Source organism: Trichosurus vulpecula, chromosome 5 (assembly GCF_011100635.1).
Source record: "Trichosurus vulpecula isolate mTriVul1 chromosome 5, mTriVul1.pri, whole genome shotgun sequence".
NCBI lineage: Eukaryota > Metazoa > Chordata > Mammalia > Diprotodontia > Phalangeridae > Trichosurus > Trichosurus vulpecula.
In genome coordinates this window covers 237,184,366-237,207,977 of record NC_050577.1, presented here as the reverse complement: position 1 = coordinate 237,207,977, position 23,612 = coordinate 237,184,366, and the positions used below count along the sequence as shown (strand labels likewise).

The window sequence follows — 23,612 nt, the reverse complement described above, 5'->3', positions numbered from 1 at the left end:
TAAAAAATATTTGGAGGAACATCTGTCATTCTGTCTCTGTTCACTGACCAACAGCAACACTTTGCTTTACTACCCTGCATTGTCCCTATTCGCAGCCTCACTAATTCAAGTTTCCAGAATGATAAAAATTCATTCTTTAAGAAAAATGATATGCTGTACAAGGAAAAGGCCTATATATCGATAAAGATACGATTAAGTCTCAGAATGAATTCTTTTTCACATGGAAAACAATATCATATGAAAAAGCAGTTCTAGCTTCAGAGATACAGAAAATGCAAACTGTAATCAGAATATGACTAAATGGAAAGCCCCAAAATTAAATTAATATAAATTTGGAAATGTATGCTTCAACAGTAATTTATCTTTTGAAAGAAGAGGTTTCTGCTCTTTAATTTAACTTAAAGAGCAGGATATTAGCACTTTCTAGAGGAAAGGACCTATACACTTCCTGTTGTGGTCAAAGTCAGGGTTTGCATAAATACATCTCAAATTGTAAATTAAATTTTCTGTTTATACTTCATAAGGCAACATTCTAAATTTGTTTATTCCTAAACATGCAAATATGTATATTGAAAAAGGATGTAAAAAATGAGCTTGGGTTAAAGGGAACTTACCTATACATACCAAAAAGTATTTTTTGCAAATTTCACCTATAAAAATTGCTCTTGAATTTTGTTGTGCTAGACGAGCTTACTGGTCTAACTAGCATTTCCCCTTCCTCTGTTGGCCCAGTGTAAGAAAAGAGTTGGCTGAAGTAAGGAATTTGTTTCTTTTTCAGCTGCTAGTACTGAAAGTCAAAGATAGTTCCCACATAAATGAAATATTCTTGAACAAACTGAAAATTTCAATTTGGGCCTATAGTTATCCTAGATAATCTAAATAATATCCTAAGTAAAGCTAAATGTTTTCCTTTGACTTACTGGTTATTCTACATTGCCTCCATAGATTCAATGCCACAAAAGAAAGCAGCTTTGAATCACAAACTTTGTTCAGAGCTATTGATTTTCAAAATTTGGCTTTGTAAAGAGCTTGGTAAAAGGAAGGGATTATTTGTGCAAAATAACAGTTGACAGGATTAGAATCAGAATATTCCAGAGCTGTCAGGTTAGGGATCACTTAGTTTAATTTCCTTGTTTTACAGATGGGGAAAATGAGGTTGAGATTTTTTCAAGGTTCAATTGTAATTGAACCTGAACTAGAACCCACAGCTCCTGATCCCCAGGATCCAATTTTTACATCACTACTAATAACAGACTTTGAAGCATCTGTCAACACTCTTATTCAAAAATAAAATAAACAAATCTTGATCATTTCAGCAGCAATTAAATAGGAAAGAGCTGTTTTGTTTACTGGGAATTTTCCTTTTTAAGGATAAGAAATGTGGTCACCTTACTAACCTTTCTTTTCACTTTCTCCCTCGACAAATGAGTCTACTTTGCAAACAGCAGCTGATAGAGAATAAAAACTAGAGTAAAATGTAGGCTGTGAACACGTAAAAATCAAACCTATCGATTTAACCTATTAGCCTAAACATGCACTCTAAATAGTCTACAGGACGCTTATAAACCCAGTAGCTGCCAAATTACACATGTCACGTGATTCTTAACCACCTCTTAAGGCTACTCTGCTCTACCAATTAAACAGTGTATTAAAGGAATCACACTATGGAATGATTCACTAGTATTCAAGACTATCGGGAAGATAAGCCAGGAGGATATATAAGTAGCCTGGATGGAGAAGATGAGAATTACATAATCAACTACTATGTTACTTAAAAGTGAGACTACTTAAAAGAAATTCTAATTACATAGCATTGTATGGGATAGGTCTCACGCTATTTTATTCATTTATTCTTTATAGCCTCACATCTGTATATTGCCTTGCACTTTTTAAAAGTGTTTTCAAATACATGATCAAATTCATCTTGTCATAACAAAAGTGAGCAACACAGGTATTAACATTTCTGGCTCAGTTAGGGACTTGCCTAAAGTTACAGTGCCAGCAGGTGGTAGAGTCAGACTCAGAGCTTAGATCTCTAAATATAACACCTCTAAGGAAAACGAATGATTTTCTTTTAATCTAAAAGAAACAAAATTCCTCATGTCCATTAATAGTATGAATAAAATATGCCACGACTTATGATACCATAAAAATGCTCATGCATTGTTGTGTAATTTGATTATGGGTAAAAACAAAACTTTGTAGCAGAATGGGGCAGTAAATATTCTAGGTGCATCATAGCAAAATAATGCTCCTATTTATTAAAATATCAAAATAACCAACTGTGATACCACAGCTTTAAAGTTACACATCTATAAACATTAAAATTATAAAAATACATCATTAAAGAAATCCTAAATAGGCAAAAGGTTTCCAAATATTAAAAAACAAAGTATATCCTTTTTTCCGTTTACATATAGGAGTCAAGAAGAAATGATCTGCAAATCTTACAATAAATGAGTTTTTTTTTTAATGGTTTCTAAAAGTCATGTTCCCCAGAGTTATTTACTTTTGTTGCTGTAGAAACATATACATATAAACTTTTCAGAATCCATGTAATTTTAAAAAGAATTGTGGTAAAAATCTTTTACTATATCATTATAGAAGCACAGAAGAAAAACTGCAAATTCATATGCAACATCAAAAGATGAGCTTATCTCAACACAACAAAAAGTGATTGATGTTTTGATACTATAGAATGCTATGGAAACATAAGGTACTATTATAATAATACGAAGTTACCTTTAAAGACCAGAGAAAAGCCCAATGAAATTTTAAAAACTGAAGTGATTAAAAAATAAATAAAAACAGAATTTGGGGACTTGGCTAAACAAAAAGACAAATTCATCTATCACACAATGGTTCTAACTTCTATGCACCTCAGTTTTCTCATCTATAAAATGGAGATGATAATAATTAGGACCATCCACCTCAAAGGGCTATGAGGAATTCGTTTGTAAATCTTGAAACAGCATACAAAGTGATTTATGACTATTCTCAGTTACACAGAATGATTGGTATTATTAATCTACCAGTAAGTAAGTAGTTTTCTGAGACAATGTGCAGAGGCTTTTGAACTAGTTACATTTATTTGGCGGTGGGGAGGAGAGGAGGGTTTTATGGATTGTAAACTCTTTAAAGGCAGGTGCTGTGTGGTTTTTAATCTCTCAATGCCAAGCATCATGTTGTACACATAACATCTGCTTAATAAGGAATTTTTTGAGTTAGCGAACTATCATTATAGAATAGTGTCATGTTCGATTTTGTCCTTCTGGGACTCTTCTAAAAGATCCTGAAAACTCCCTATAATTTTCCATGTCTCATATTACCCAAAAAAACTGTTTAGGCCATTCCTAAGTGAGAACATCCCCAAAGCTCTCCTCCAGAAACTGCGAAGGATTCTACCATCCATAAGTGGATGAGCAGCTCTTCAAATGGCACTATCTGGAACAGGGAAAAGCAAGACATACAGTAAAGCATGTTTGCTGAGTCATCCCTACTCTGTCACTGCAGCAGAAAAGGCAATTCCTATTTTGAAAGTTGGGGAATCAAAGACAGTTCAATGAATAGTAAGTTATACGTTCAAAGTACATAGCTCAGAACACGACAGCTGAGACACTGACACCAACAATGAAGGCAAGTGTGTACTGGTGCTACTGGGAAGTGATAGTACAAAAAAGGGAGTTAGTGCAAATGTCATGTTTTCTTCACTGATGGGAGAGCAAGGAGATTAAAAGGCAAGAGCCTGAAACCTTAGGAGAGGGCTAAATAAAAAGCTCTAAATGACAGAGAGAGAGAAAGAGAGAGAGAGAGAGAGAGAGAGAGAGAGAGAGGAAGAGAGAGGAGAGAGAGAGAGAGAGAGAGAGAGAGAGAAAGAGAGAGAGTGTGTGTGTGTTTTGGAGGGAGAGAGGAAGGGGTCAGCAGATCCTTAGTGCCAAATTAAAAATATGTGTGATACTTCTGCAAAATTTCCATGAGCCATCAAAAAACCTCATTATTAGAGGGAAGTCAACTTAAGAGAGACTGACTCAAAATCAGATAGAGATACATTCAACACATACATGTGACGCAGGAGATCTCATCCACAGCAGCTAGAATGCAGAAGGGGATGGAGCAGCTGTGTTCTCCAACTACTGACTAATCTATTCACAAATCTGATTTGAAGGTAGTAAGGTAGTACACTTGAGGCCTATGATATAATAGCAGTATCTATTTTAATATTTCTATAGCACCTGAATATACACTTTCACATCTGAGCCTCAAAACCACTCTTAAAATAGACTGGGTAGATATTTCTGTTTTTAAAATGTAGCAAGTGAGGCTTAGAAATGCAAAAATGATTTGTCTAAGGTTCTATAACTAGTAAATGGTTACTAGTAGTAGAGGGACTATAATGAGTAAGTGTTCACTTAGTTTGGTGGGCTTTCTGCTATGCTATTTTAGCTAGTCTAGTAACTAGAACTAGTAATAATGCCCATTAGAAAGCATCAGTGCTAAAACATGCATGTTCATCCATTTATGCATATGTAAAAATGTCTGTGCCCCAATTAGTAATAAACATGGCAGCAATGAAATGTAAATTTTATTTTCCTTATCTATTTAATCCATCCTAAATAAGGAACAATGAATGATGAAAAATGAAAAAAATCACTTATATTAATTGCTACATTCATAAGATGTCTGTTTAAAAAACCCCAAACCTCCTAACTTGATTTCTTAAGCCATAGGATTATTGTATTAGTGGGCCTACCAGGAACTACCATGGACATCGATCTCTAAATAATGTTTCTTTTTCTTCAGAAAAAGGTCAGAAACAGATCATAAAAGGTACTCAAAATAAATACAAAATTAGGCAATGTACCTTCCCTACCAAAAAAGGCTAAACACCTGTGATTATTAATTCTAAAAGTACAACATAAAACCAAATTAAACTACCAATGTATTTTTGTATATCAGTTAAGAAGCTCTAATTATATTTCTTACACTAAAACATGCGCACGTTTCAACAGCTTACCACTTTGTTGATCATCTCCATATCACAAAGGTTGTCCACTAAAATTCGGCAGGCTTCTTCTTTACCCCAGTGAGCTGCAGCATGAAGAGGTGTCCAACCATCATAATCTTTAATATTTACATCATAGCCTGCCTGTAGTAAGAGTCTAAAGAGATTATATAACAAATTAGCTAGGCAATAAGTTAACTTTGGAAACTTGTAAATCTACTCATCAGTTTGATTTCATGCACATTAAAAGTCGGGCAACAGGATAGGGTTAACTATTTTGCTTTTCATATTTCAACATTTTCTCCTGTGATGTCTAAACTAGGACAGGTAGAAATCAGTTAAGAGAAACCTGGAAGAATAAATCCTAAATTTACAAAATGAAATACTATCCTGTGGTAAGTAAAATTTCATTTTCATTGTCTCCTAGGTCTGATAGGCAAATTTAGTATGAAAAATTTTATTATTACTAAGATTTTTATATGAGAATTTTCTTAGGGTGAATCTAGTTTTCCTAGTCTGAGTCAACTACTGAACTAATCTGCCCACGAAATCTGATTTAAGGTAGTAGTAAACTTCCTTAACTGTCCAAACAATTATTTACTACAAGGCAAATTTTATTTACAATCATTTACTATTGATTATATACAATTATATATCATTTTCTATATACTAAACAATTATTACAGGGCAGCTAGATGGTACAGTGGATACAGCGTCAAGCCTGGAGTCAGTCAAGACTCATTGTCCTGAGTTCATCTTTGGCCTCAACCACTTACTAGCTTTGTGACTCTGGGCAAGTCACTTAACCCTGTTTGCCTCAGTTTCCTATCTGTAAAATGAACTGGAGAAGAAAACGTAAAACCACTCCACTATCTCTGCCAAGAAAACCCCAAATGGGGTCACAGAGTCAGACACGACTGAAAAAAGTGACTGAACACATTTTATTTTACATATTAAATACATGTTGGAGTATACACTCTGGAAAAAAAAAAGATTTGGTGTGGTCTTACAGGATAAAAGAAAATGGTTATATTGTACTATATAGTTGCCTTTCGGATTGTATCTTATTTTACACATGAAATTTTTGAGGGGAAAATGACAATTTCTTCATTAAGTTCTTAAAAATATGAAAGGATCTTGATTTCACTTTAGAGCAGCAGTAGAAAGCAAGAAACTCTAACCAACATTACTAGAATATCAGTAATAATTTTTAATAAAATGCAGAGTTGCAAAAATTGTTAGCATGCCCTTTTAACTGTGCAGAGGCATCACTCTTACCTGAATTTAGAATGTTAAGCTCCTAGAAGGCAGAGAACAGGCCTATAACTTGCAGGCAGCACAACCCAACAAACAAACACTAAACAATTTAATAATAATAATGACAATAAAAAGAAAACTCATGAACCTTTACCTCACTTTCCATGCTGTGAGCTTGAGAAGTCCTTCTTTTTACCTACAGGAGGTGGCAGTGATATCTAATGTAGAACCCTTCATTTACATTTCAAGAACTTAATTTATGGCCTAATAAAGCACTTCAAATGGGTGCTGAACAAAAGACTACTGGATTACTGAATAACTTCCTATCTCTTACTAGGACCAAACAAATATCAAGTGCCAAAAACAACCCCAGCAAGTTACATTTCAAGACATTTTTTTGTTGAGAACTCCATAACTAGAGGCAGAAATCACATAAGAGGCAGAAGCATATACCAGAAGGAAGGTTAAAGTATGACATCCCACTAAATATTAACTAAAACAAGATGATCTATAACAGAAAACACAAAGTATGTATCTAAGGGAGGATAGGACAAGAGTGAAGGCAAGGTGAAGTAGGGAAGAGAGGGTCTTGGAAGGATGAGTACAAGGAGGCTATTGCAATAGTCTAGAAAAAGTGGTAAGGTAAAAAAGCCTTGGGTTTATCTACAACTAGGAGAATGTATGGACCTGAATCCTCTTTTTGATAAGAGGAGAGGGTAAAAGGACAAGAAGAGTAATGGATATGTTAAATGCGGGAAATCTGAATTTTCAAAGAAAGAAAAGAGTACAGAAAGGCAGCAACAGAAAAATTTGGAAGTCTACCTTCAACCAAGGAGAGTCAAGTAGAATCTGTGGGCTGAATTATTTCTGTCATGTAGCTGGAGACAGCTCTACTTCACATGATTTATTAGTATTCTAAATATGGCTGACTTTATATATAGAGGAAGTTTTATTCTCAAGGATTTCTTAATCAAGAAACCAACCACTGTTTACTGTAAGCTTTGTGATAGGCTTCTTGTAGAGACTTAAGTAAAAAATTGAGCTTCAGGTTTCTTATGTATAAAATGGGAAAAATACCTGATATGTCCATAGTACGTGAACATTGTAAACATCAAATGATAATTTCCTAAATTCGTTAAACCCATCAAAAATGTCTTACCATATTTACATAACAGTTAGCTCTTCTGTCTGGTAAAGCTAAAAACAACAGTTCAAGTGTCACTGTGAACTTTATCATGAAATTCAGTAGAAATTTCCTATTCTGATAGATTTTTCTTCTTACTTTAAAGTGACTTCACCTTAATTTTAAAAGGCCAAAAACACACTAGAAAAACAACTGGAAAATAAGAAGTAAAACTAACACATACATACACACACACACACACACACACACACGTATATATGTGTGCATAAATTTCTGAAAAAAAGTCACATCAAAACAGATTTTCTCTCCAACTTGAAAAAAACCGGACATTAAATAACCCTTAAAAGAGTTTCTTCAGAACAACACTTGGAGGAAGAGGGAGAACAATACCTGGCAATCTCAAGATAGAGTAATAAGATGACAGCATAGGAAAAAAAAATGCCCCACTCTTAAGGAAACATAGCTTACTTTAAAACTTCTGTATAGCCTTTAGCAGCTGCTACATGGAGTGCAGTACCACCAGACTTTGCATGCCTAACATCATTGATGTGGCCACTATTGAGCCACTGTCTTGCATCCCGAAGCATTATCCGTTCTTCTTCCTTACGTGCTGCCTCTATATCGACTCCTAAGGCAGGTAGAAGGAGGGAAAGAATGATAAATAATTTTGTTTATGTTAATCAAATTTTTTAATGCTAAAATAAACCCAACAAAAATGTTTCAAGCTCAAAAGGAATCAATTTGGCAATTTATTAACATGTGGGGGTTCAGAGGCATTGCAGAATTAGTTACAGGACAGTGATATCATGTCTTCCTCTCCATTCCTCCCCTTCTCTGACCGAAAGAAACTAGTTTTTCTCATAAGAAGCCTCTTGTTGCTCCTTCTGGCTACTTCACTTGATGGTCTTCACCATCTCTTCCCCTAACTCTAATGATTTTCCTGGAAACACTTAATCCTCTGTTCTTTTCTTAGAACCTTCTTTCCTCAAGAAATTTCATCCATTCTTGTGACTTCTACAAGCAACAAATATGCCTCAAACTCAGGAATAAATTTCTAGCTTTTACCATCCTCCCAAACTCAAATTCCATGTCTCTAAATGTTCACTATTATTTCTACTTGGATATCCAACATACTCCAAATTGAAAAACTCTGATTTCTGTATTTTTTGGCATTGCACAACCATTTTCCTGGTCATAAATCATCTTGCCTTTGTCCTCTATTTGTATGCTTGCTGTGGTTGACTTCCATCCCCTCACTGCCTTTCTTTCTCTTCCAATTAGTGATGATACTGAAGTATTTTTAATTTTAGCATTTGTTACATTTATTGAATAGATGACAATCTAACCCAATCTAGCTTTTCTCAAAGCACACTTCCTTCTATGATCTCCCTTTTATAATTATTGTACTTTATTTAGTATTACAATTATGTATGAATCTTATCATGTTTTGATATAATTTCTCCTTTGTGGTCCAAATAACTAGTAATTATACCTTTCACTTTGTAGATAATTGACAACTATTTGAATTTTTTCATGCAAATAATATATATAAATTCTTTTTTAGTGCCAAAATTTATTTTATTTTTTATTTTAAATTAATTTATTTTTAGTTTACAACATTCAGTTCCTCAAACTTTTGAGTTCCAAATTTTCTCCCCTTACCTCTCCTCCCCCCTCCCCAAGACGGCATCCAATCCAATATAGGCTCCACATAGATATCCACATTAAACATATTTTCACATTAGTCTTATAGCAAAGAAGAATTATAACCAATGGAATGAACCATGAGAAAAAAGAAACAAAACAAAAAAGAGAGCAAATAGTTTGCTTCAATCTGCATTCAGACTCCATAATTCTTTCTCTGGATGTGTGTAGCATTTTCCATCATGCCTTTTGGAGTTGTCTTAGACCCTTGCATGGCTGTGAAGAGCCAAGTCTATCAAAGTTAGTCATCACAGAAACAATGTGTCTGTAACTGTGTACAATGTTCTCCTGGTTCTGCTTCCCTCACTCAGAATCAGTTCATATAAGTCTTCCCAAGTTTTTCTGAAGTCTGTCTGCTCATCACTTCTTATAGCACAACAGTATTCCGTTACATTCATATTATCACAACTTGTTCAGACATTCCCCAATTGGTGGGCATCCCCTCAATTTCCAATTCTTTGCCACCACAAAAAGAGCTGCTATAAATATTTTTGTACATGTGGGTCCTTTTCTCATTTGTATAATCTCTTTGGGATACAGCCCTAGAAGTGGTATTGCTGGGTATGCACATTTTTATAGCCCTTTGGGCATAGTTCCAAATTGCTCTCCAGAATGACTGGATCAGTTCACAATTCTACCAACAACACATTACACATTAGTGTTCCAATTTTCCCACATCTACTCTAGTATTTATAGTTTTCATGTTTTGTCATGTTAGCCAGTATGACAGGTGTGATGTGGTACCTAAGAGTTGTTTTGATTTGCATTTCTCTAATCAACAGTGATTTGGAGCATTTTTTCATATGACTAGAAATACTTTAATTTCTTTCTCTGAAAACTACCTGTTGATATACTTTGACCATTTATCAAATGGGGAATGACTTGTATTCTTATATGACTCAGTTCTCTATATATTTTAGAAATTAGGCTGTTATCAGAGACATTGGTTATAAAAATCCTTTCCCAGTTTTCTGCTTCCCTCCTAATCTTGGTTGCATTGGCTTTGTTTGTTGTAAGGGTAAGCAAAGTGGGACTTTTTACTGTTTTTTCTTTTGGAGTGCTTCTCAGCACTAAGGCAATCAAGTGCCTTTGACTGAATCTTGACTTTGTTTGTAAGAAGGCCCACACCCTTTTGCGAATTAGGTCACCAGAGGTGTGAAAGCCCTCAAGAGGTGTGAAGCCCTCAGGCCCTGAAAAAGGGTGTATACATACCCAGAGGACAGCCACTGTACTCAGAATAGAGAACTCTCAGAATTGCAGGAGGAGGGGTTTTGCTTGGGGGTCACTTACTGGAAGAATGTCCTGTGATTTGACCAGATGAGACTCTGGGTAGCTGTAGGAGCCCCCCAACTTTGAAAACCCAGATGTTGGTGCTTCTTTCTGGTAACTATGTATGTACTGCTATGGTCAGACAGATAAAAGCCTGTCTGTTGATTTGTGTTATTTTGCTATTTATATAATTTCTGCTTGTAATTTCTGTTTGTATTTGCTCTGAAGTTCGGGATATTGACTTTCCCCCCTGAACTAAGTGAATGATACATGTATGTTTGGTTAAAGTGAGACTGTAAACCCCTTTAAGTTGCTTTCCTTTGAAAAGCAGATCAAAAAACCTGTGCTAGCAGCCCTCTTGTGTGCTGGTGTTATTGGCCTCACACCTCCATAACAGCTGCAAGCAACACTGTTGTTACATTGGTACAAAAACTTTCGATTTAATGTAATCAAAATTATCCATTTTGTGTTTCCTAATGTTCTCTATCTCTTTTTTGGTCATGAAATCTTCCATTCTTCATAAATATGACAGGTAATCTATTCCTTGCTCTCCCAGACTGCTTATAGTATCAGCATTTGTATCTAAATCGTGGACCCATTTTGACTTTATTTTGATATATGGTGTAAGATATTGGTCTATGCCCAGTTTCTACCATACTATTTTCCACTTTTCGTCAAATAGTGAGTTCTTATCCCAGAAACTGGACTCTCTGGGTTTATCAAACAGTAGATTACTATAGTCACTGACTACTGTGTCTTGTGTACCTAACCTATTCCATTGATCCACCACTCCATTTCTTAGCCAGTACCAAATAGTTTTGATGACTGTTGCTTTATAATACAGTTTAATATCTGGTGTGGCTAGGCCATCTTCCCTAGCATTTCTTTTCATTAATTCCCTTGACATTCTAGACCTTTTGTTTTTCCAGATGAATTTGGTTATTATTTTTTCTAGCTCTATAAAATAATATTTTGGTAGCTTGATTGGTATGGTGCTAAATAAGTATATTAATTTAGGCAAAACTGTCATTTTTATTATTTTAGCTCAGTCTATCCATGAGCAGCTGATGTTTTTCCAATTATGTTCATATAATTCCTGGGTTTGTTTTGGCAGGTAGACGCCTGAATACTTATAATGTCTACAGTAATTTTAAATGGAATTTCTCTTTCTATCTCTTGCTGTTAGGCTTGGTTAGTAATATATAGAAATGCCGATGATTTATGTAGGTTTATTTTACATCCTGCAACTGTGCTAAGTTATTTATTATTTCAAGTAGTTTTTTATTTTATTCTCTAAGTATATCATCATATCTATCTATCTATCTATCTATCTATCTATCTATCTATCTATCTATCTATCTAAATTCTCTCCCTATGATCAAATAATCTGGTCTCAGGGAATTAAGACAGTCTCGTAGAAAAGGCAATCAAGTGAAGTAGACAGAAGAACAATTTAAAACATAAGGAAAAGTAGGATATCATGTCACAGAACTCAGAGGGTGGAGCTGTGGCAGAACATGTCACACAGCAGAAGATGACACTGTTGTAGCATCAATGCCTCTTTCACCTTCTCTCTCCACCCCAATGTCTCTCCTCATCCTCTAATCTCGGTAGATGAACTGACTAACCTTAAATAGAGTTGACTCTTATTCCTATGACCTCCTCATCACCTTCCATTTTCTCTAGGGCCTTATTCCATATCATATTCTCTCATCTTAATTCTCATTCTCTCTATTGGCTCATTTTCCTTGTCCTAATTATGTTAGAGTCTCCTATTCCACAGAGAAAAAAAAATCCTCCTATTTTTGTGCCATTTCCTTCAAGTTATAGTTCCCCCAAATGAGATTTTGACAAAAGTTTATACTCAACTACTCATTCTTCAAACTACTACAAACCTACTCTACTTAAACTTCTCAAGAGTCACTGATGAAATCTTTCAAATCTCAGTCCTCTTCCTTGATCCTTTTCTAGCATCTGATATGACCAAGCCCTTCCTTTTTGATACTGTCTCCTCCCTCCTCCCCCAGCTTATTTCTCATACTGTCCGACTACTTCTTAATTGGCTTATCTAATACATCATCTTAGTCCTCTGGTCCACTAAGCATAGCGTTCATTATAAGGCTCTGTCCTTGGTCCCCTTCTCTTTCTCCTTTAACTCCAATTAACATTCACTTTTGAAATGTCTACTATGTGCCAAGTACCATACAAATCACCAGTGGCAGAAATACAGAGAATAATACTCAAATCTACATATCCATTCCTGATTAATATCCTGAGCTTCCACTTGCCTGGGAAGGTAGACAGCAGTTTGTCTAAAAGAAAGCTTGGGGCTCTTGTGGATGGGAACTCATGAGGGATCAACAGTATGCTATAGCACACAAGAAAGCTAATGAAATTTTAGGCTGCATTAAGAAAAGTTTCATGTTTCAGGATTTTCAAGATGATGGACGGTCTGCTGAAATCTGACTTGAACAGCTCATATCTAGAGAATTATGATAATTTCTGGGGACCACATATATGGAAAGACATTGGTAAGCAGGGGAATGCTGTGACAGCCAGAAAGATTGAAAGGCCTTAATACCCTATTAGGACTGACTAAAGGAAATCAAGATGTTTGGCAGAGGGAAGACCTAAGAGAGACACAAAGCAAAGCTAACTTGAAATAGCTGTCACAAAAGACTAGCCTTGCTTGGACTCAGAGAGCAGTGGTAGAATGGGGAGAGTGAGAAAGTGTTAGATTTTAATTTGACAGAAGGAAAGCCTTCCGAACAGAATTATCTGAAACTTAAGAGGCCTGCCCCTAGAGGCAGTGAGTGGGAGTCTGCAAGTCTTTAAAGCAAAGGTTTGTTGGGGATTCTTGGTCAAATATGTGCTGGTCCAGGTGGTCTCCTATGTCCTTTCCAACTTGGAGACTTTTCTATTAAGACATACCAGTAACATCTCAAATTCATATTCAAAAGTAAAATTAACATTTCCCTCTATCTGACTCCATACACTTTTACATCCTGTATTTTCTCCACATCTCAGCCTGTGTAAAATATTGGATCACTGATTCGCAGCTGGAAGGGAACTTAAAGAAGTAAATAACTTGCCCTGAGTCATTTAGTTAGTTAGTGTCTGAAGCTAGTTTCAAAACCAAAGCCAAGTATATTCCTTAAGCTAAGTCTAGCACCATACCCACTACCACTCCTTGCTGGGGAATGACCTCCAGCTAGCACTCTCACTTGCTTCATTAACATTTCTTGATCTCTTTCTACAACTCCCCCACAAATGTTTTTACACTACTTTGTCTGGAGCATTCCTCCCTTTTCTCACATTTATATCTTATACTTATTCATATCCATAACCCCACAGCCTCTTTCCTATGACCCTTGCACTGAAATAGGGGTTTCCTCTAACCTCACCAGGCCATAGGCCTCAATGCTCAGTTCCAGCCCCATTGGGATGATTCTCTCCATTACCTCTTTCTGGTTTTCCTCCCTCAGGGCTATATTGCTTGGCAAAGAGTAATCTCTTAACTAAAGAATGGGGTTTGCTGAATTGGGTACAGTCTAGAGGTAGATAACAATTTAAAATCTCAGTTCTTAATATACTATGTGAAGGCAAGTCATTTACTCTTTCTGCCCTTCAAATTTTTGATCAGCAAAATGAAGGGGGTTGGAATGTATGACCTGAATTCTCTACCAACTCTTGAGTCTCTGACCCTCTAGTACAAGAAGTGAAAACAAAACAAACAAAAAAAAAATAGACCTTACACACATTGTTCAATGCAATCTGAAGACAACATAAAATCTGTTTCCCCCAAATATTTATTTTGAAGTACAATGCTACTTAGCGAAAGAACATAGGCCTTTTATGCCTAGAGACAGAAAAAAAAAACCACTCAGTTTTGAGGGGGAGGGAAGGGGACAGGAACGGGAGATGGGAGTGGGAATGCATGGCAGAAAAGAGAGAGTGAAATAATCTCAGGAAATTTTCTACGACTAGATTAAGAACAAAAATAACCTTTGTCAAAATTTGCTTTAAAGTTAAAACTTGGTAACAAACATTTTAAGGGTATACTTTAATTGTTAAAGAAAAAAAGGCTACTCCTATGCTTTGGAAAATGAGTGTCATGGGTAATAACCTCTATCTGCAGAAAATATTAATGCTTTTGTACCTAAAAGCATTTGGTTGAGTTTTTGTAACTATCAGTATATGAAATTTGAAGTCCAAGATTGCTACTTTCCTATATATTTTACCTCGCACTTACAAAATAACCTTGGGATGTTTGTCATTATCATTTTAAAACTTACTTCTGTAGCTTCAGCTTTTGAAGAGCACATTTAGCAATCTCAAAATTAGATCCTAAAATTTAAAAATAAAACTTTTTTTTGGTAAATAGCATTTTATTTTTTTCAAATTACATGTAGTTTTCAACATAAATTTTCTATAAGATTGAGTTCCAATTTTTTCTCCCTCCTTTCCCTCCCAATACAGCAAGCAATCTGATATAGGTTATACATGTACAATTATGTTAAATATATTTCCACATTAGTCATGTCGGGAAAGAAGAAACAGAACTAAAGGAGAAAAAAAAAACATGAAAAAAAAAAAACCAAGGAAAGTGAAAATAGTATTCTTCAATCTGCACTCAAACTCCATAGTTCTTTCTCTAGATGTAGATAGCATTTTCCATCATGAGTCTTTTGGAATTGTCTCATAACACTATATTGCTGAGAAAAGCTAAGTATCATACTTGATCACTGCAAAATGTTGTGTTGCTGTGTACAATGTCCTCCTGTTCTGCTCATTTCACTCAGCATCAGTTCATATAAATATAAAACTCCCAAGAGAGAACTCAGTCGTTAATTTCATTGTGACCTTGAGGTCCATTCCCACTTCTCAACAGTTGGCATCAGTCACCTTCAGAATCACTTTTCCTTCTTGGCCATCTTCTCCCTCTCACCCACCCAAAGTCTCCCGCTACAATCTTTCTGATAACATGGATAATCATGCAGCCTTACAATCTGCCCTGCTCATTATCCCCTTCAGCTCTTTGAGCTTTGCCACGGTTCTGCTGATCCACTCTTCTGAAATCCAAGCATTGCCATTTGCCAAGATATACTCTTATGGACCACTTGGCCTTGTCAACTGGCCTCTCACTGCAACCTAAGGATCACCAGTTCTTTCCATTCGTGCCTAAGCTGAACTTTACGTTAGGTGCTGTCTTCCCCAATTAGAACATCAGCTCCTTCAACAACGGCTGCCTCAATTTTCTACTTCTACTGTCTGGGCAGTGCTTAGCACAGTGCTTGTACGGAGCAAATGTTTAATTAATGCTCTGAATTCTCTTCAATGCCAGTGCCTTCCCCTAAGATGATCTCTAATTTCTCCTGTACATATCTTGTTTGTACATAGTTGCTCCCACACTTAACTTTTAGATTGTTAGCTCCTGGGAAGCATGGATTGTTTTTGCCTTTCTTTGTACACCTCGTACTTAGCACAGTGGCTAGCACATAATGGCAATTAATGTTTTCTAACTTAAGGGTGCTAGAGACTTGTCACAAAGACCTGGGTTCAAAGCTTCACATACTCATTTACTAGCCAAATAAATGATTCAGGTCATGTAGTCCTTACGGGCCACAGTATCCTCATCTAATAAAAGGGTTGGTCTAGATGGTTGCTGAGGTTTCTTCTAGCTCTAAATCCACAAACCTATGACCATTTATTCAATCAGCACTTATTAAGCACTTATTGTATGTCAAGCACTGAATGACAAGTACTGATGATACAAAGCCAAAAGTAAAACTTATTGTCATGGGTCCTACATTCTAACAGAAGAGACAATATCTACAGAATATCTATAGAATGAATATAAGGTAGTTTTGGGAGGGCGGGCATGGGCAGTTGTGGAATAATGAACCCTGAGCTTCACTTGTATGTATACTAATTCTACCAAGGCAGATCACAGGAACTTGAAGGCTCCTTATTGTGTCGGTCTTGTTCACTTCTTTACCTAAACTCTTCATGAACAATATACTAGAATTGCTGCAGTCCTTTTGGTTCTTCATTGGCTGTTTTTCATTCTCAATATATGACTGGTCATATGTTGAGGTGAAATATATTCTTGACCTGTATTTTGTTCTACTTCTCACAGAGACGTCAGGAAACAGGCTTGCTTAAACCCACCATGTACCTTTCTACTGTAATTTTGATTCTTCAAAGAATGTAGTATTCACTTGTTCACAGGAATGAGAATAAGAGAAAGGAAAGAAACAACTTTTTAACAGACTCAAATGATTTGGTCACAGTTAAGAAAAAATAGAATGAAAGCCCGCTTTTTAATTAATGGAATGATAAATGAATTAAGAAATATAGTCTATTGAGCCCAATATATTAAATGGCATTTGGTAGGACATACATCCTTTACTGGCCATGCATGTCTTTGCCAACCTTTTTAATGTCATAAAAAAGGGAAGGAGAAAGGGTGAGAAAAGAAGGAAAGAAGAAAAGAGGAAGGGAGAGGATGGGAAGGAAGGCAATGGTTAAACATCTGCTATGCTAAACTATGCTAAACTCTTTACAAATATTATCTCATTTGATCCTTACAACAACCTTGAAAGGCAGGTCTTATTATTATTCCCATTTTACAGATGAGGAAACTGAGACAGAGGCAGGTTAAATGATTTGCCCAGGTTCACATAACTAGTACGTGTTCAGCTTGCTTTTGAACTTGGGTTTTCCTGACTTCAGGTATGGCACTCTATCCTTTGGGCAACTTAGCTGTTTTAGGAAATATAAGATATACCATAGCAAAAACAACTGACCTGAAAAACAAATCAAGAAGAGATAATTTAAGAATCACTGGACTACCTTAAAGGCATGACCAAAAATTGGAGGTATGAGGATTAGATATCAGAAATCTTTTTTTTAAATTTTAGTTTCAATATTTATTTTAAACTTAAATACAAAGAAAAGGGAAAAAAATTGCATATACACAGCAGAGCATATGAGATGATTCAATATAAAGCAATAAATTTCCATTTCAAGAAAACCAATATAATGAATACTATACATTATTTTCAAAGCTGTTCATCTTTTCTTTGCTTCCTTGTATGTTTTCTTTTGTCCTCTACTGTGCACTTTACTTTTATTTTTCCCCCTTCCCTGCCCCCCCACAGGCTACAACTAAGTATGTGTACACCTTCCCTTATAAACATATACATATACGCCCCTATACATTCAAATGCATATATGTAAGCTATTTTATGCTTATTTCTACTTGTCCTCTTCTCTACAGGTAGACAGCATCTTCATATTCCTTCCATATTTTTCTAAATCCACCAGCTCATCATTTCCTAGACCACAACAATATTCTTCTTTGGCACCGCTAATTCTTTTTCTAAAAATTCACTAAATACTCCTTTAAAAAACATCTTCTAGAATTCTGCTGAGAATTAAAAGTAATGCACACTTGCCAAGAGGATGGAGACTTAATTCATTTCCCTTTTTGAAAATCAGTACATTTGTCCTTCAGTCTTGTGGTATTTTTTCTGCCTTCTATGATCTTTCAAAAAGCATAAATACCAATTCTTTCACACTCCTGGAATGCAGTTCTTGAGGGCTTGGTAACAAACTCTATAAGGACAACTAGGTGCTCTTTCTATCTCCCTACTTATTTTAATTTGCAAGTCTCTAAAAGCCATTTTTGTTCTCTCATTTCCAGTCTAAAGAAGATTCTCTACAAAGACAATAGAAAAAAGGTAGAGTAGTTCTGCCTTCTCTCCATTGTTATGAGTATATCAATCAGTTGCATGCCCCTTGACCCAATATAGCTACAAACAAACCTTCCAAACCTTTTGTTATCCTTAGCATTCCTCCTAAAATGTATCTTATTCAGATCTTTAATGAATCTGATAGATTTTAATAAAACCATAACCATGCTTTCATAGCAATCGTTTTATCTGTCCTATTTTTGTAGTTCTTTAAACCTTTTGCCACTCAACAATATCTCTCAGTTACCTTTTCATTATTTTGCCCTACTCACTCCTATTATCAGAACAAGATACCATCAGAGGAATGAAGGCAATGAAAAAGATAAGGACCACAACTTGGAACATGACTTTTGAGTTCCACTCTGTAGCCCTATAAACTCCAGGTAATAAAGGTACTTATGTGAAGTAAATTATGTAATTGTACCTGTCAATCTAGAACACAGCTTAGAAAATGTCATCAATGACAGAATGAACTTATAAAGTTTTTTCCCCTCCAGCACTAAGAAGACTCTTAATTGTCACGAAAGATAATGAAGGACCACCCAAAACAGAATTTATATATACTTAAAGTGATAAATGATGCCATTTTTATTTTTCAAAAAATTACTTCTTAAGGTTCACTAAACAGCTGTTAGTTTTTGGACTAATTTACTACTTGTAAGGATAAGACAAGATGAAGTTACTTGGGGATAATGAGGGAGCTCAAAAATTTCAAGATTGCACATGTACAAGAAAATGAAGGATTGTTAACCAAATTATGGTTACTAGTTGAGTAATCAGGCATAGTAACTATAGGAAGGATTTTATCCTTAGTGATTATATAGCTGAATTCATCAGCTATATAATCACAGGCTGATATACTAAGAGCTAGCAGAGACTGAAGAGATGACTACATCACACTACCTCTCAATTTGTCGTCAAAGAGTTTCCTAATTATTTCTCTGGAATAATTAGAAAATTAGACTGGAATTTACACTCTTCAGAGCAAAGACAATATCAAGGCCCTTTTGAATGTAGGGCAATAGTGTGGTCTTTCCCATTTCTCAACAATTCCGAATAATGAGAAATGTTGCTTTAAATTACCTTGTCGATTAACTTCATTCTGAAGCAGCTCTTCCATTGCCTCCTCTTCAGCAATATCTAAAGGTGTGTCACCTTCACTATTGACAGCTCCTACATGTGCTCCTTGACCAATTAAAAACCTGCAAAATAAAGAGATTGGCAGTTAAACAAGAGAAAGCTAAAGAACTAGGAAATGAAAAATAAAATGACTAAATAGACTTGTTAACTTATTTTAAAAGGTAACAATATAAACATATACAGAATGTACAAAGAAATGTATATACAAGTCTGCACACATATGTATACAGTCTATATATGCAAACATACATATTCTGTGTGTGTGTGTGTGCGCGCGCATGTGTGTATAAAATGTCCCACAAGTCTCAATACAGCTTTAATTAAGCTTCTACGGCTTAGGGCAGACAGGTACTAGTGCAGTGGATAGTGTTGGGCCAGGAGTCAAGAAGACCCAAATTCAAATTTGACCTTAGACACTTACTAGCTGTGTGACCCTGGGAAAGTCACTTAACCCTTGCTTGTCTAATTTCCTCATCCACAGAATGAGCTAGAGTAGGCAAAGGCAAACCACTCTAGTATCTTTGCCAAGAAAACCCCAAACGGGGTCATGAAGAGTCAGACATTAATGAATAACTACTTAACAAAAAAGCTTAAGGCTATGCTAAGACTTGCAGGACACTGTCTAGATCGATTAAAATTTCCATTTAAAACCCTTTAAGATTCAGGAATTGTGTTACAGTTTTCTATCACTACTTTGCCATATTGACTGTAAGCCTTTCTAAACCCATACATTATATTCATGTCTCCCTGGATTTTTACTAGGCTTTTCATCTTGCTTTCTACCTAAAATGCACTAGGAAAATAAATTAAGAAAATATTTAGATGAGACAGAATTACTGTCTTCAAATATTTTAATACTTAATTTTGGATGGGGGGAACGGATCTAGTCTAAATTATTCCAGACAGCAGAACCAGGACCAATAAGTGGAAGTTAAAAGCAGACAGACTATAGTGCCACATAGGGAAGAAATATTTAACAAAATTGTATAAAAACGTAAGGAGATCCTCTGTAAAAGAAAGAATTTATAGGCATAGGACATACCCATTGACAATATACTAAGCGAATACCTATCAGGGATACAGGATTTCTACATTGAATAAGAGCCTGGCAGAGCGAGCTGTTTAAGGTCTCTTCCAATAGTCACTTTTTTCAAATTACTTGTTCCTTAACTTCTGAGTATCTCATGTGAATGTTGTCGGATTCAGTACGACTGGGCTATAATAGTATCTATCAATCTGTCACTTAATAAGCACATACTATGTATCAGAAACTGTGTATCTTATCCCTGATCTTAAGGAATTTCTAGTCTAATTGTGGAGGTAACATGTAAACAACTATGTACAAAGAGATATATACATGACAAATTTAGAGATAAACAGAGATGGAAGGTAAAGGCTTCTTGCTGAAGGCAAGATTTTAGTGAGAATCAAGGGAAGCCAGAGAAGTTTGCAGGCAGAGATGAGGAAAGAGTGAGTTTCAGTGTCACTGAATTGAAGAATATGTGGGGATAAGGGTGGTCATATGGTATGTTTGTGTACACTCATATGTGTGGTAGTGGAGGTGACATGGTCAAAACTACATTTTAGGAAGACCATTTTTGCAGTTAAGTGGAGTATATACTGGAGTGGGAAGAGACTTGTGGCAGGGAGATCAGCCATCAGGCTATTGCAATGTGGGGGCATGAGGGCGCTGCTCCAGGCTGGTGGTGGTGTCATAGGAGAGAAGAGCATACACAAGAGTAGTTACAAAGAGAAAAGCAATTTGTCTTGCAAATATACTGGATATAGGGTGTGAAAGTAAGGATCCAATGCTGCAAATCTTGGTGACTGGAAGGATGGTGGTATTCCAGAAAGCAAAAAGAAAGTTAAAATAAAGAGAGGAGGCTATGAGTAGGCAACGGCAAGTTTAAGATGTTTATGGGACACCCAGTTTGAGATGTCCAAACACAGAGTGGAGATGAAAGACTAGAGAGGTTGGCAGAGAGGTAAGGGTAGATTAAAAATGAGAACTGACTGAATCCATGGGAGATGATGAGATCATCAAATGAAACAACATAGAGGGAGAAGAGGGCTTCAATTAATTAGATATCTCTGTAGTCAGTCAAACGTAAAATGTTACACAATTCTAAAAGCCCAGTTACCTACTCTGAATTTTGAAAATGATTTTTTCTTTTTTTTTTTTTGAGGGGGGAAGGCAGGGCAATTGGGGTTAAGTGACTTGCCCAAGCTCACACATCTAGTCAGTGTGTCAAGTGTCTGAGGCCACATTTGAACTCAGGTCCTCTTGACTCCAGGGCTGGTGCTCTACTCACTGTGCCACCTAGCTGACTCTGAAAATGATTTTCTTCTATACTTTGGTATAACTTCCCTTTACATCACAGTCCTGATTAATTCCACTATTCAGCAAATTCATACATTTCCAGAATCTATCCCTTTCACTCTTGCACATACAGGGGTTTCTCTCCCCCCCACCATGTCAATATTAGGTTTCTTGAAGTGTTATTAATTTGTAAGATTACTTAATTGTAAGATAATATCCATCTTAAAGTGTTAGGATATGTGTAAAACATTTTTCAAAGCTTAACATGGTGTGTAAATGCTAGTTACTAAATATTAAGTGATCAGTATCATTAAAAAAAAAAAGTTTAAAGACCGCGACATGTATCCAGGAAAAAGAACAACAAAACACAATAAAAGAACCCACTCATTTTCAGACCAAAGAACTTTCCCTTTTGATTATGCTGTTTCTTCAGGTAGATACTAGAACTAAAGACATCAAATCATCAACAAAGCTTCCTCTTAGTTATGTCAGTAAGCCAAGGAAGAAAGACAGACAGACAGAAAAACCAGGAGGGGAAAGTTAAAAAAAGGCCTCTGAAAGGCCAGCTTTATTATAATGAAGGTCTTCACTTAGGAGGTATCTGTTGTACCTTTATATACAACTCTAAAAAAAAAAAAGGGTGAAAAACTTTCATTATCTGGTTGCCAAGCTCATAGCAGTTTTAGAAGCACAGAAGATGTAGTTGTCACAGGTAGCCATTCTGAAAACTGTGAGAAGTGAGAATAAGGGAAAATACACAAAACAAAACAAAGAAACCCAAACGTAACTTAAAAGTTCTGGGGTCATTCAGTTCTACACACTTCACTAACCCCTGAGATCATTACTAATACAACCAAATGTACTGTAAAATAATTTATCAATCTTTTTCAATCAGACAGTAAATTCCTATCAGAGGAAATATTTTATTTCATTTTAGTATCCTAGTCCACTCCGAAATTCTACTGGTAATAAATGCCTCTTGGATGTCAAATGATTACAGAGATGACCTGGCTTATTGAACACGATGTCAGTAAAGTCACCCTCGGAGGTCCTATAGCAAGCTGGAAAGAGTGAGTACAGATTCTGTTAGGGACTATAAAACCTAGTTCAAGTTTATCACTATAGGGTTAGCCATTAGGTAATTTTTTTTGAGGGGGTTCTTAATGTGTGTGTATGTGTATTATAGACCTTTTGAAGAATGTCTTTAAATGCAAAAATTAAAATACCAAGAATTACAAAGAAAACCAAATATACTGAAATACAGTTATGAATTTCTTTTTTAAAGTTCACCGACACCAGGTTGAGAACTGCTATATAAAGGAGCTTTATCAATATAAAGGGAATACCCACACAGATGAAATCATGGGTCCTTGAAACACTGGAGCACCTGAATGAGATATACCTTAAGCTGTGTGTTTTTTTGAAAAGATCTAGATAGCTAAAATTTTATTGTTATTTTATTTGTAGTTGTAATAAGGGTCCAAAGGCTACCTATAATTCCACCTCTTTTCTACTGGAAGGGTCTCTTACCCTTCCATCCTGCCACTGTTAACAAAGTGGCATACTGGAAAAGAGAAGTTTCATAATCAGAAGGCCTGGGTTTCATACTGAGCTCTAACATTTCCTAGCTCGATGATTCCACTGAGTTATGATCTTCCTGAGTCTCACTTAGAGCAATAAGAATTGCACTGTATCAGAGGACTATTATGAAGAGAGTGCTTGTACAACCATAAGGCAAAGTTTTCTGGACTTTGGGCTGTGCCACAATAATGCATTCAAAGCATTGAATATTTTTAAGTACAATGTAACTTTTTCAATATGTACGTAACAAATATAACTTTTTCAAAGCTAAAATCAAAACTATCAAAAGTAATCGTAATAGTGAATTTATTTCCACTGAGATTAAATGTAGTACCAGGAATCATTTAATGTGCTAAGAAAAGGCCATAATTAAGTCAGCTAATATCAAATCACTGTCTCCATCAGTCCATAAATGCTCATGACAGATTGTCTTCAAAA

The 23,612-nt window shown here is 35.7% G+C and overlaps 1 protein-coding gene across 3 annotated transcripts in view; it reads right to left on the bottom strand.

Moving 5' to 3' along the window:
• Positions 1-23,612, bottom strand: part of PPP1R12A (protein phosphatase 1 regulatory subunit 12A) — a 174,026-nt gene that overhangs the window by 66,593 nt on the left and 83,821 nt on the right. For all 3 annotated transcript variants that reach the window (XM_036759127.1, XM_036759128.1, XM_036759126.1), the window contains exons 3-5: positions 19,217-19,335; positions 7,872-8,031; positions 5,015-5,159 (exon numbers count right to left, since the gene is read on the bottom strand). In XM_036759127.1, the coding sequence (XP_036615022.1) occupies positions 5,015-5,159; positions 7,872-8,031; positions 19,217-19,335 (424 nt within the window). The remainder of the gene's footprint in view (positions 1-5,014; positions 5,160-7,871; positions 8,032-19,216; positions 19,336-23,612) is intronic.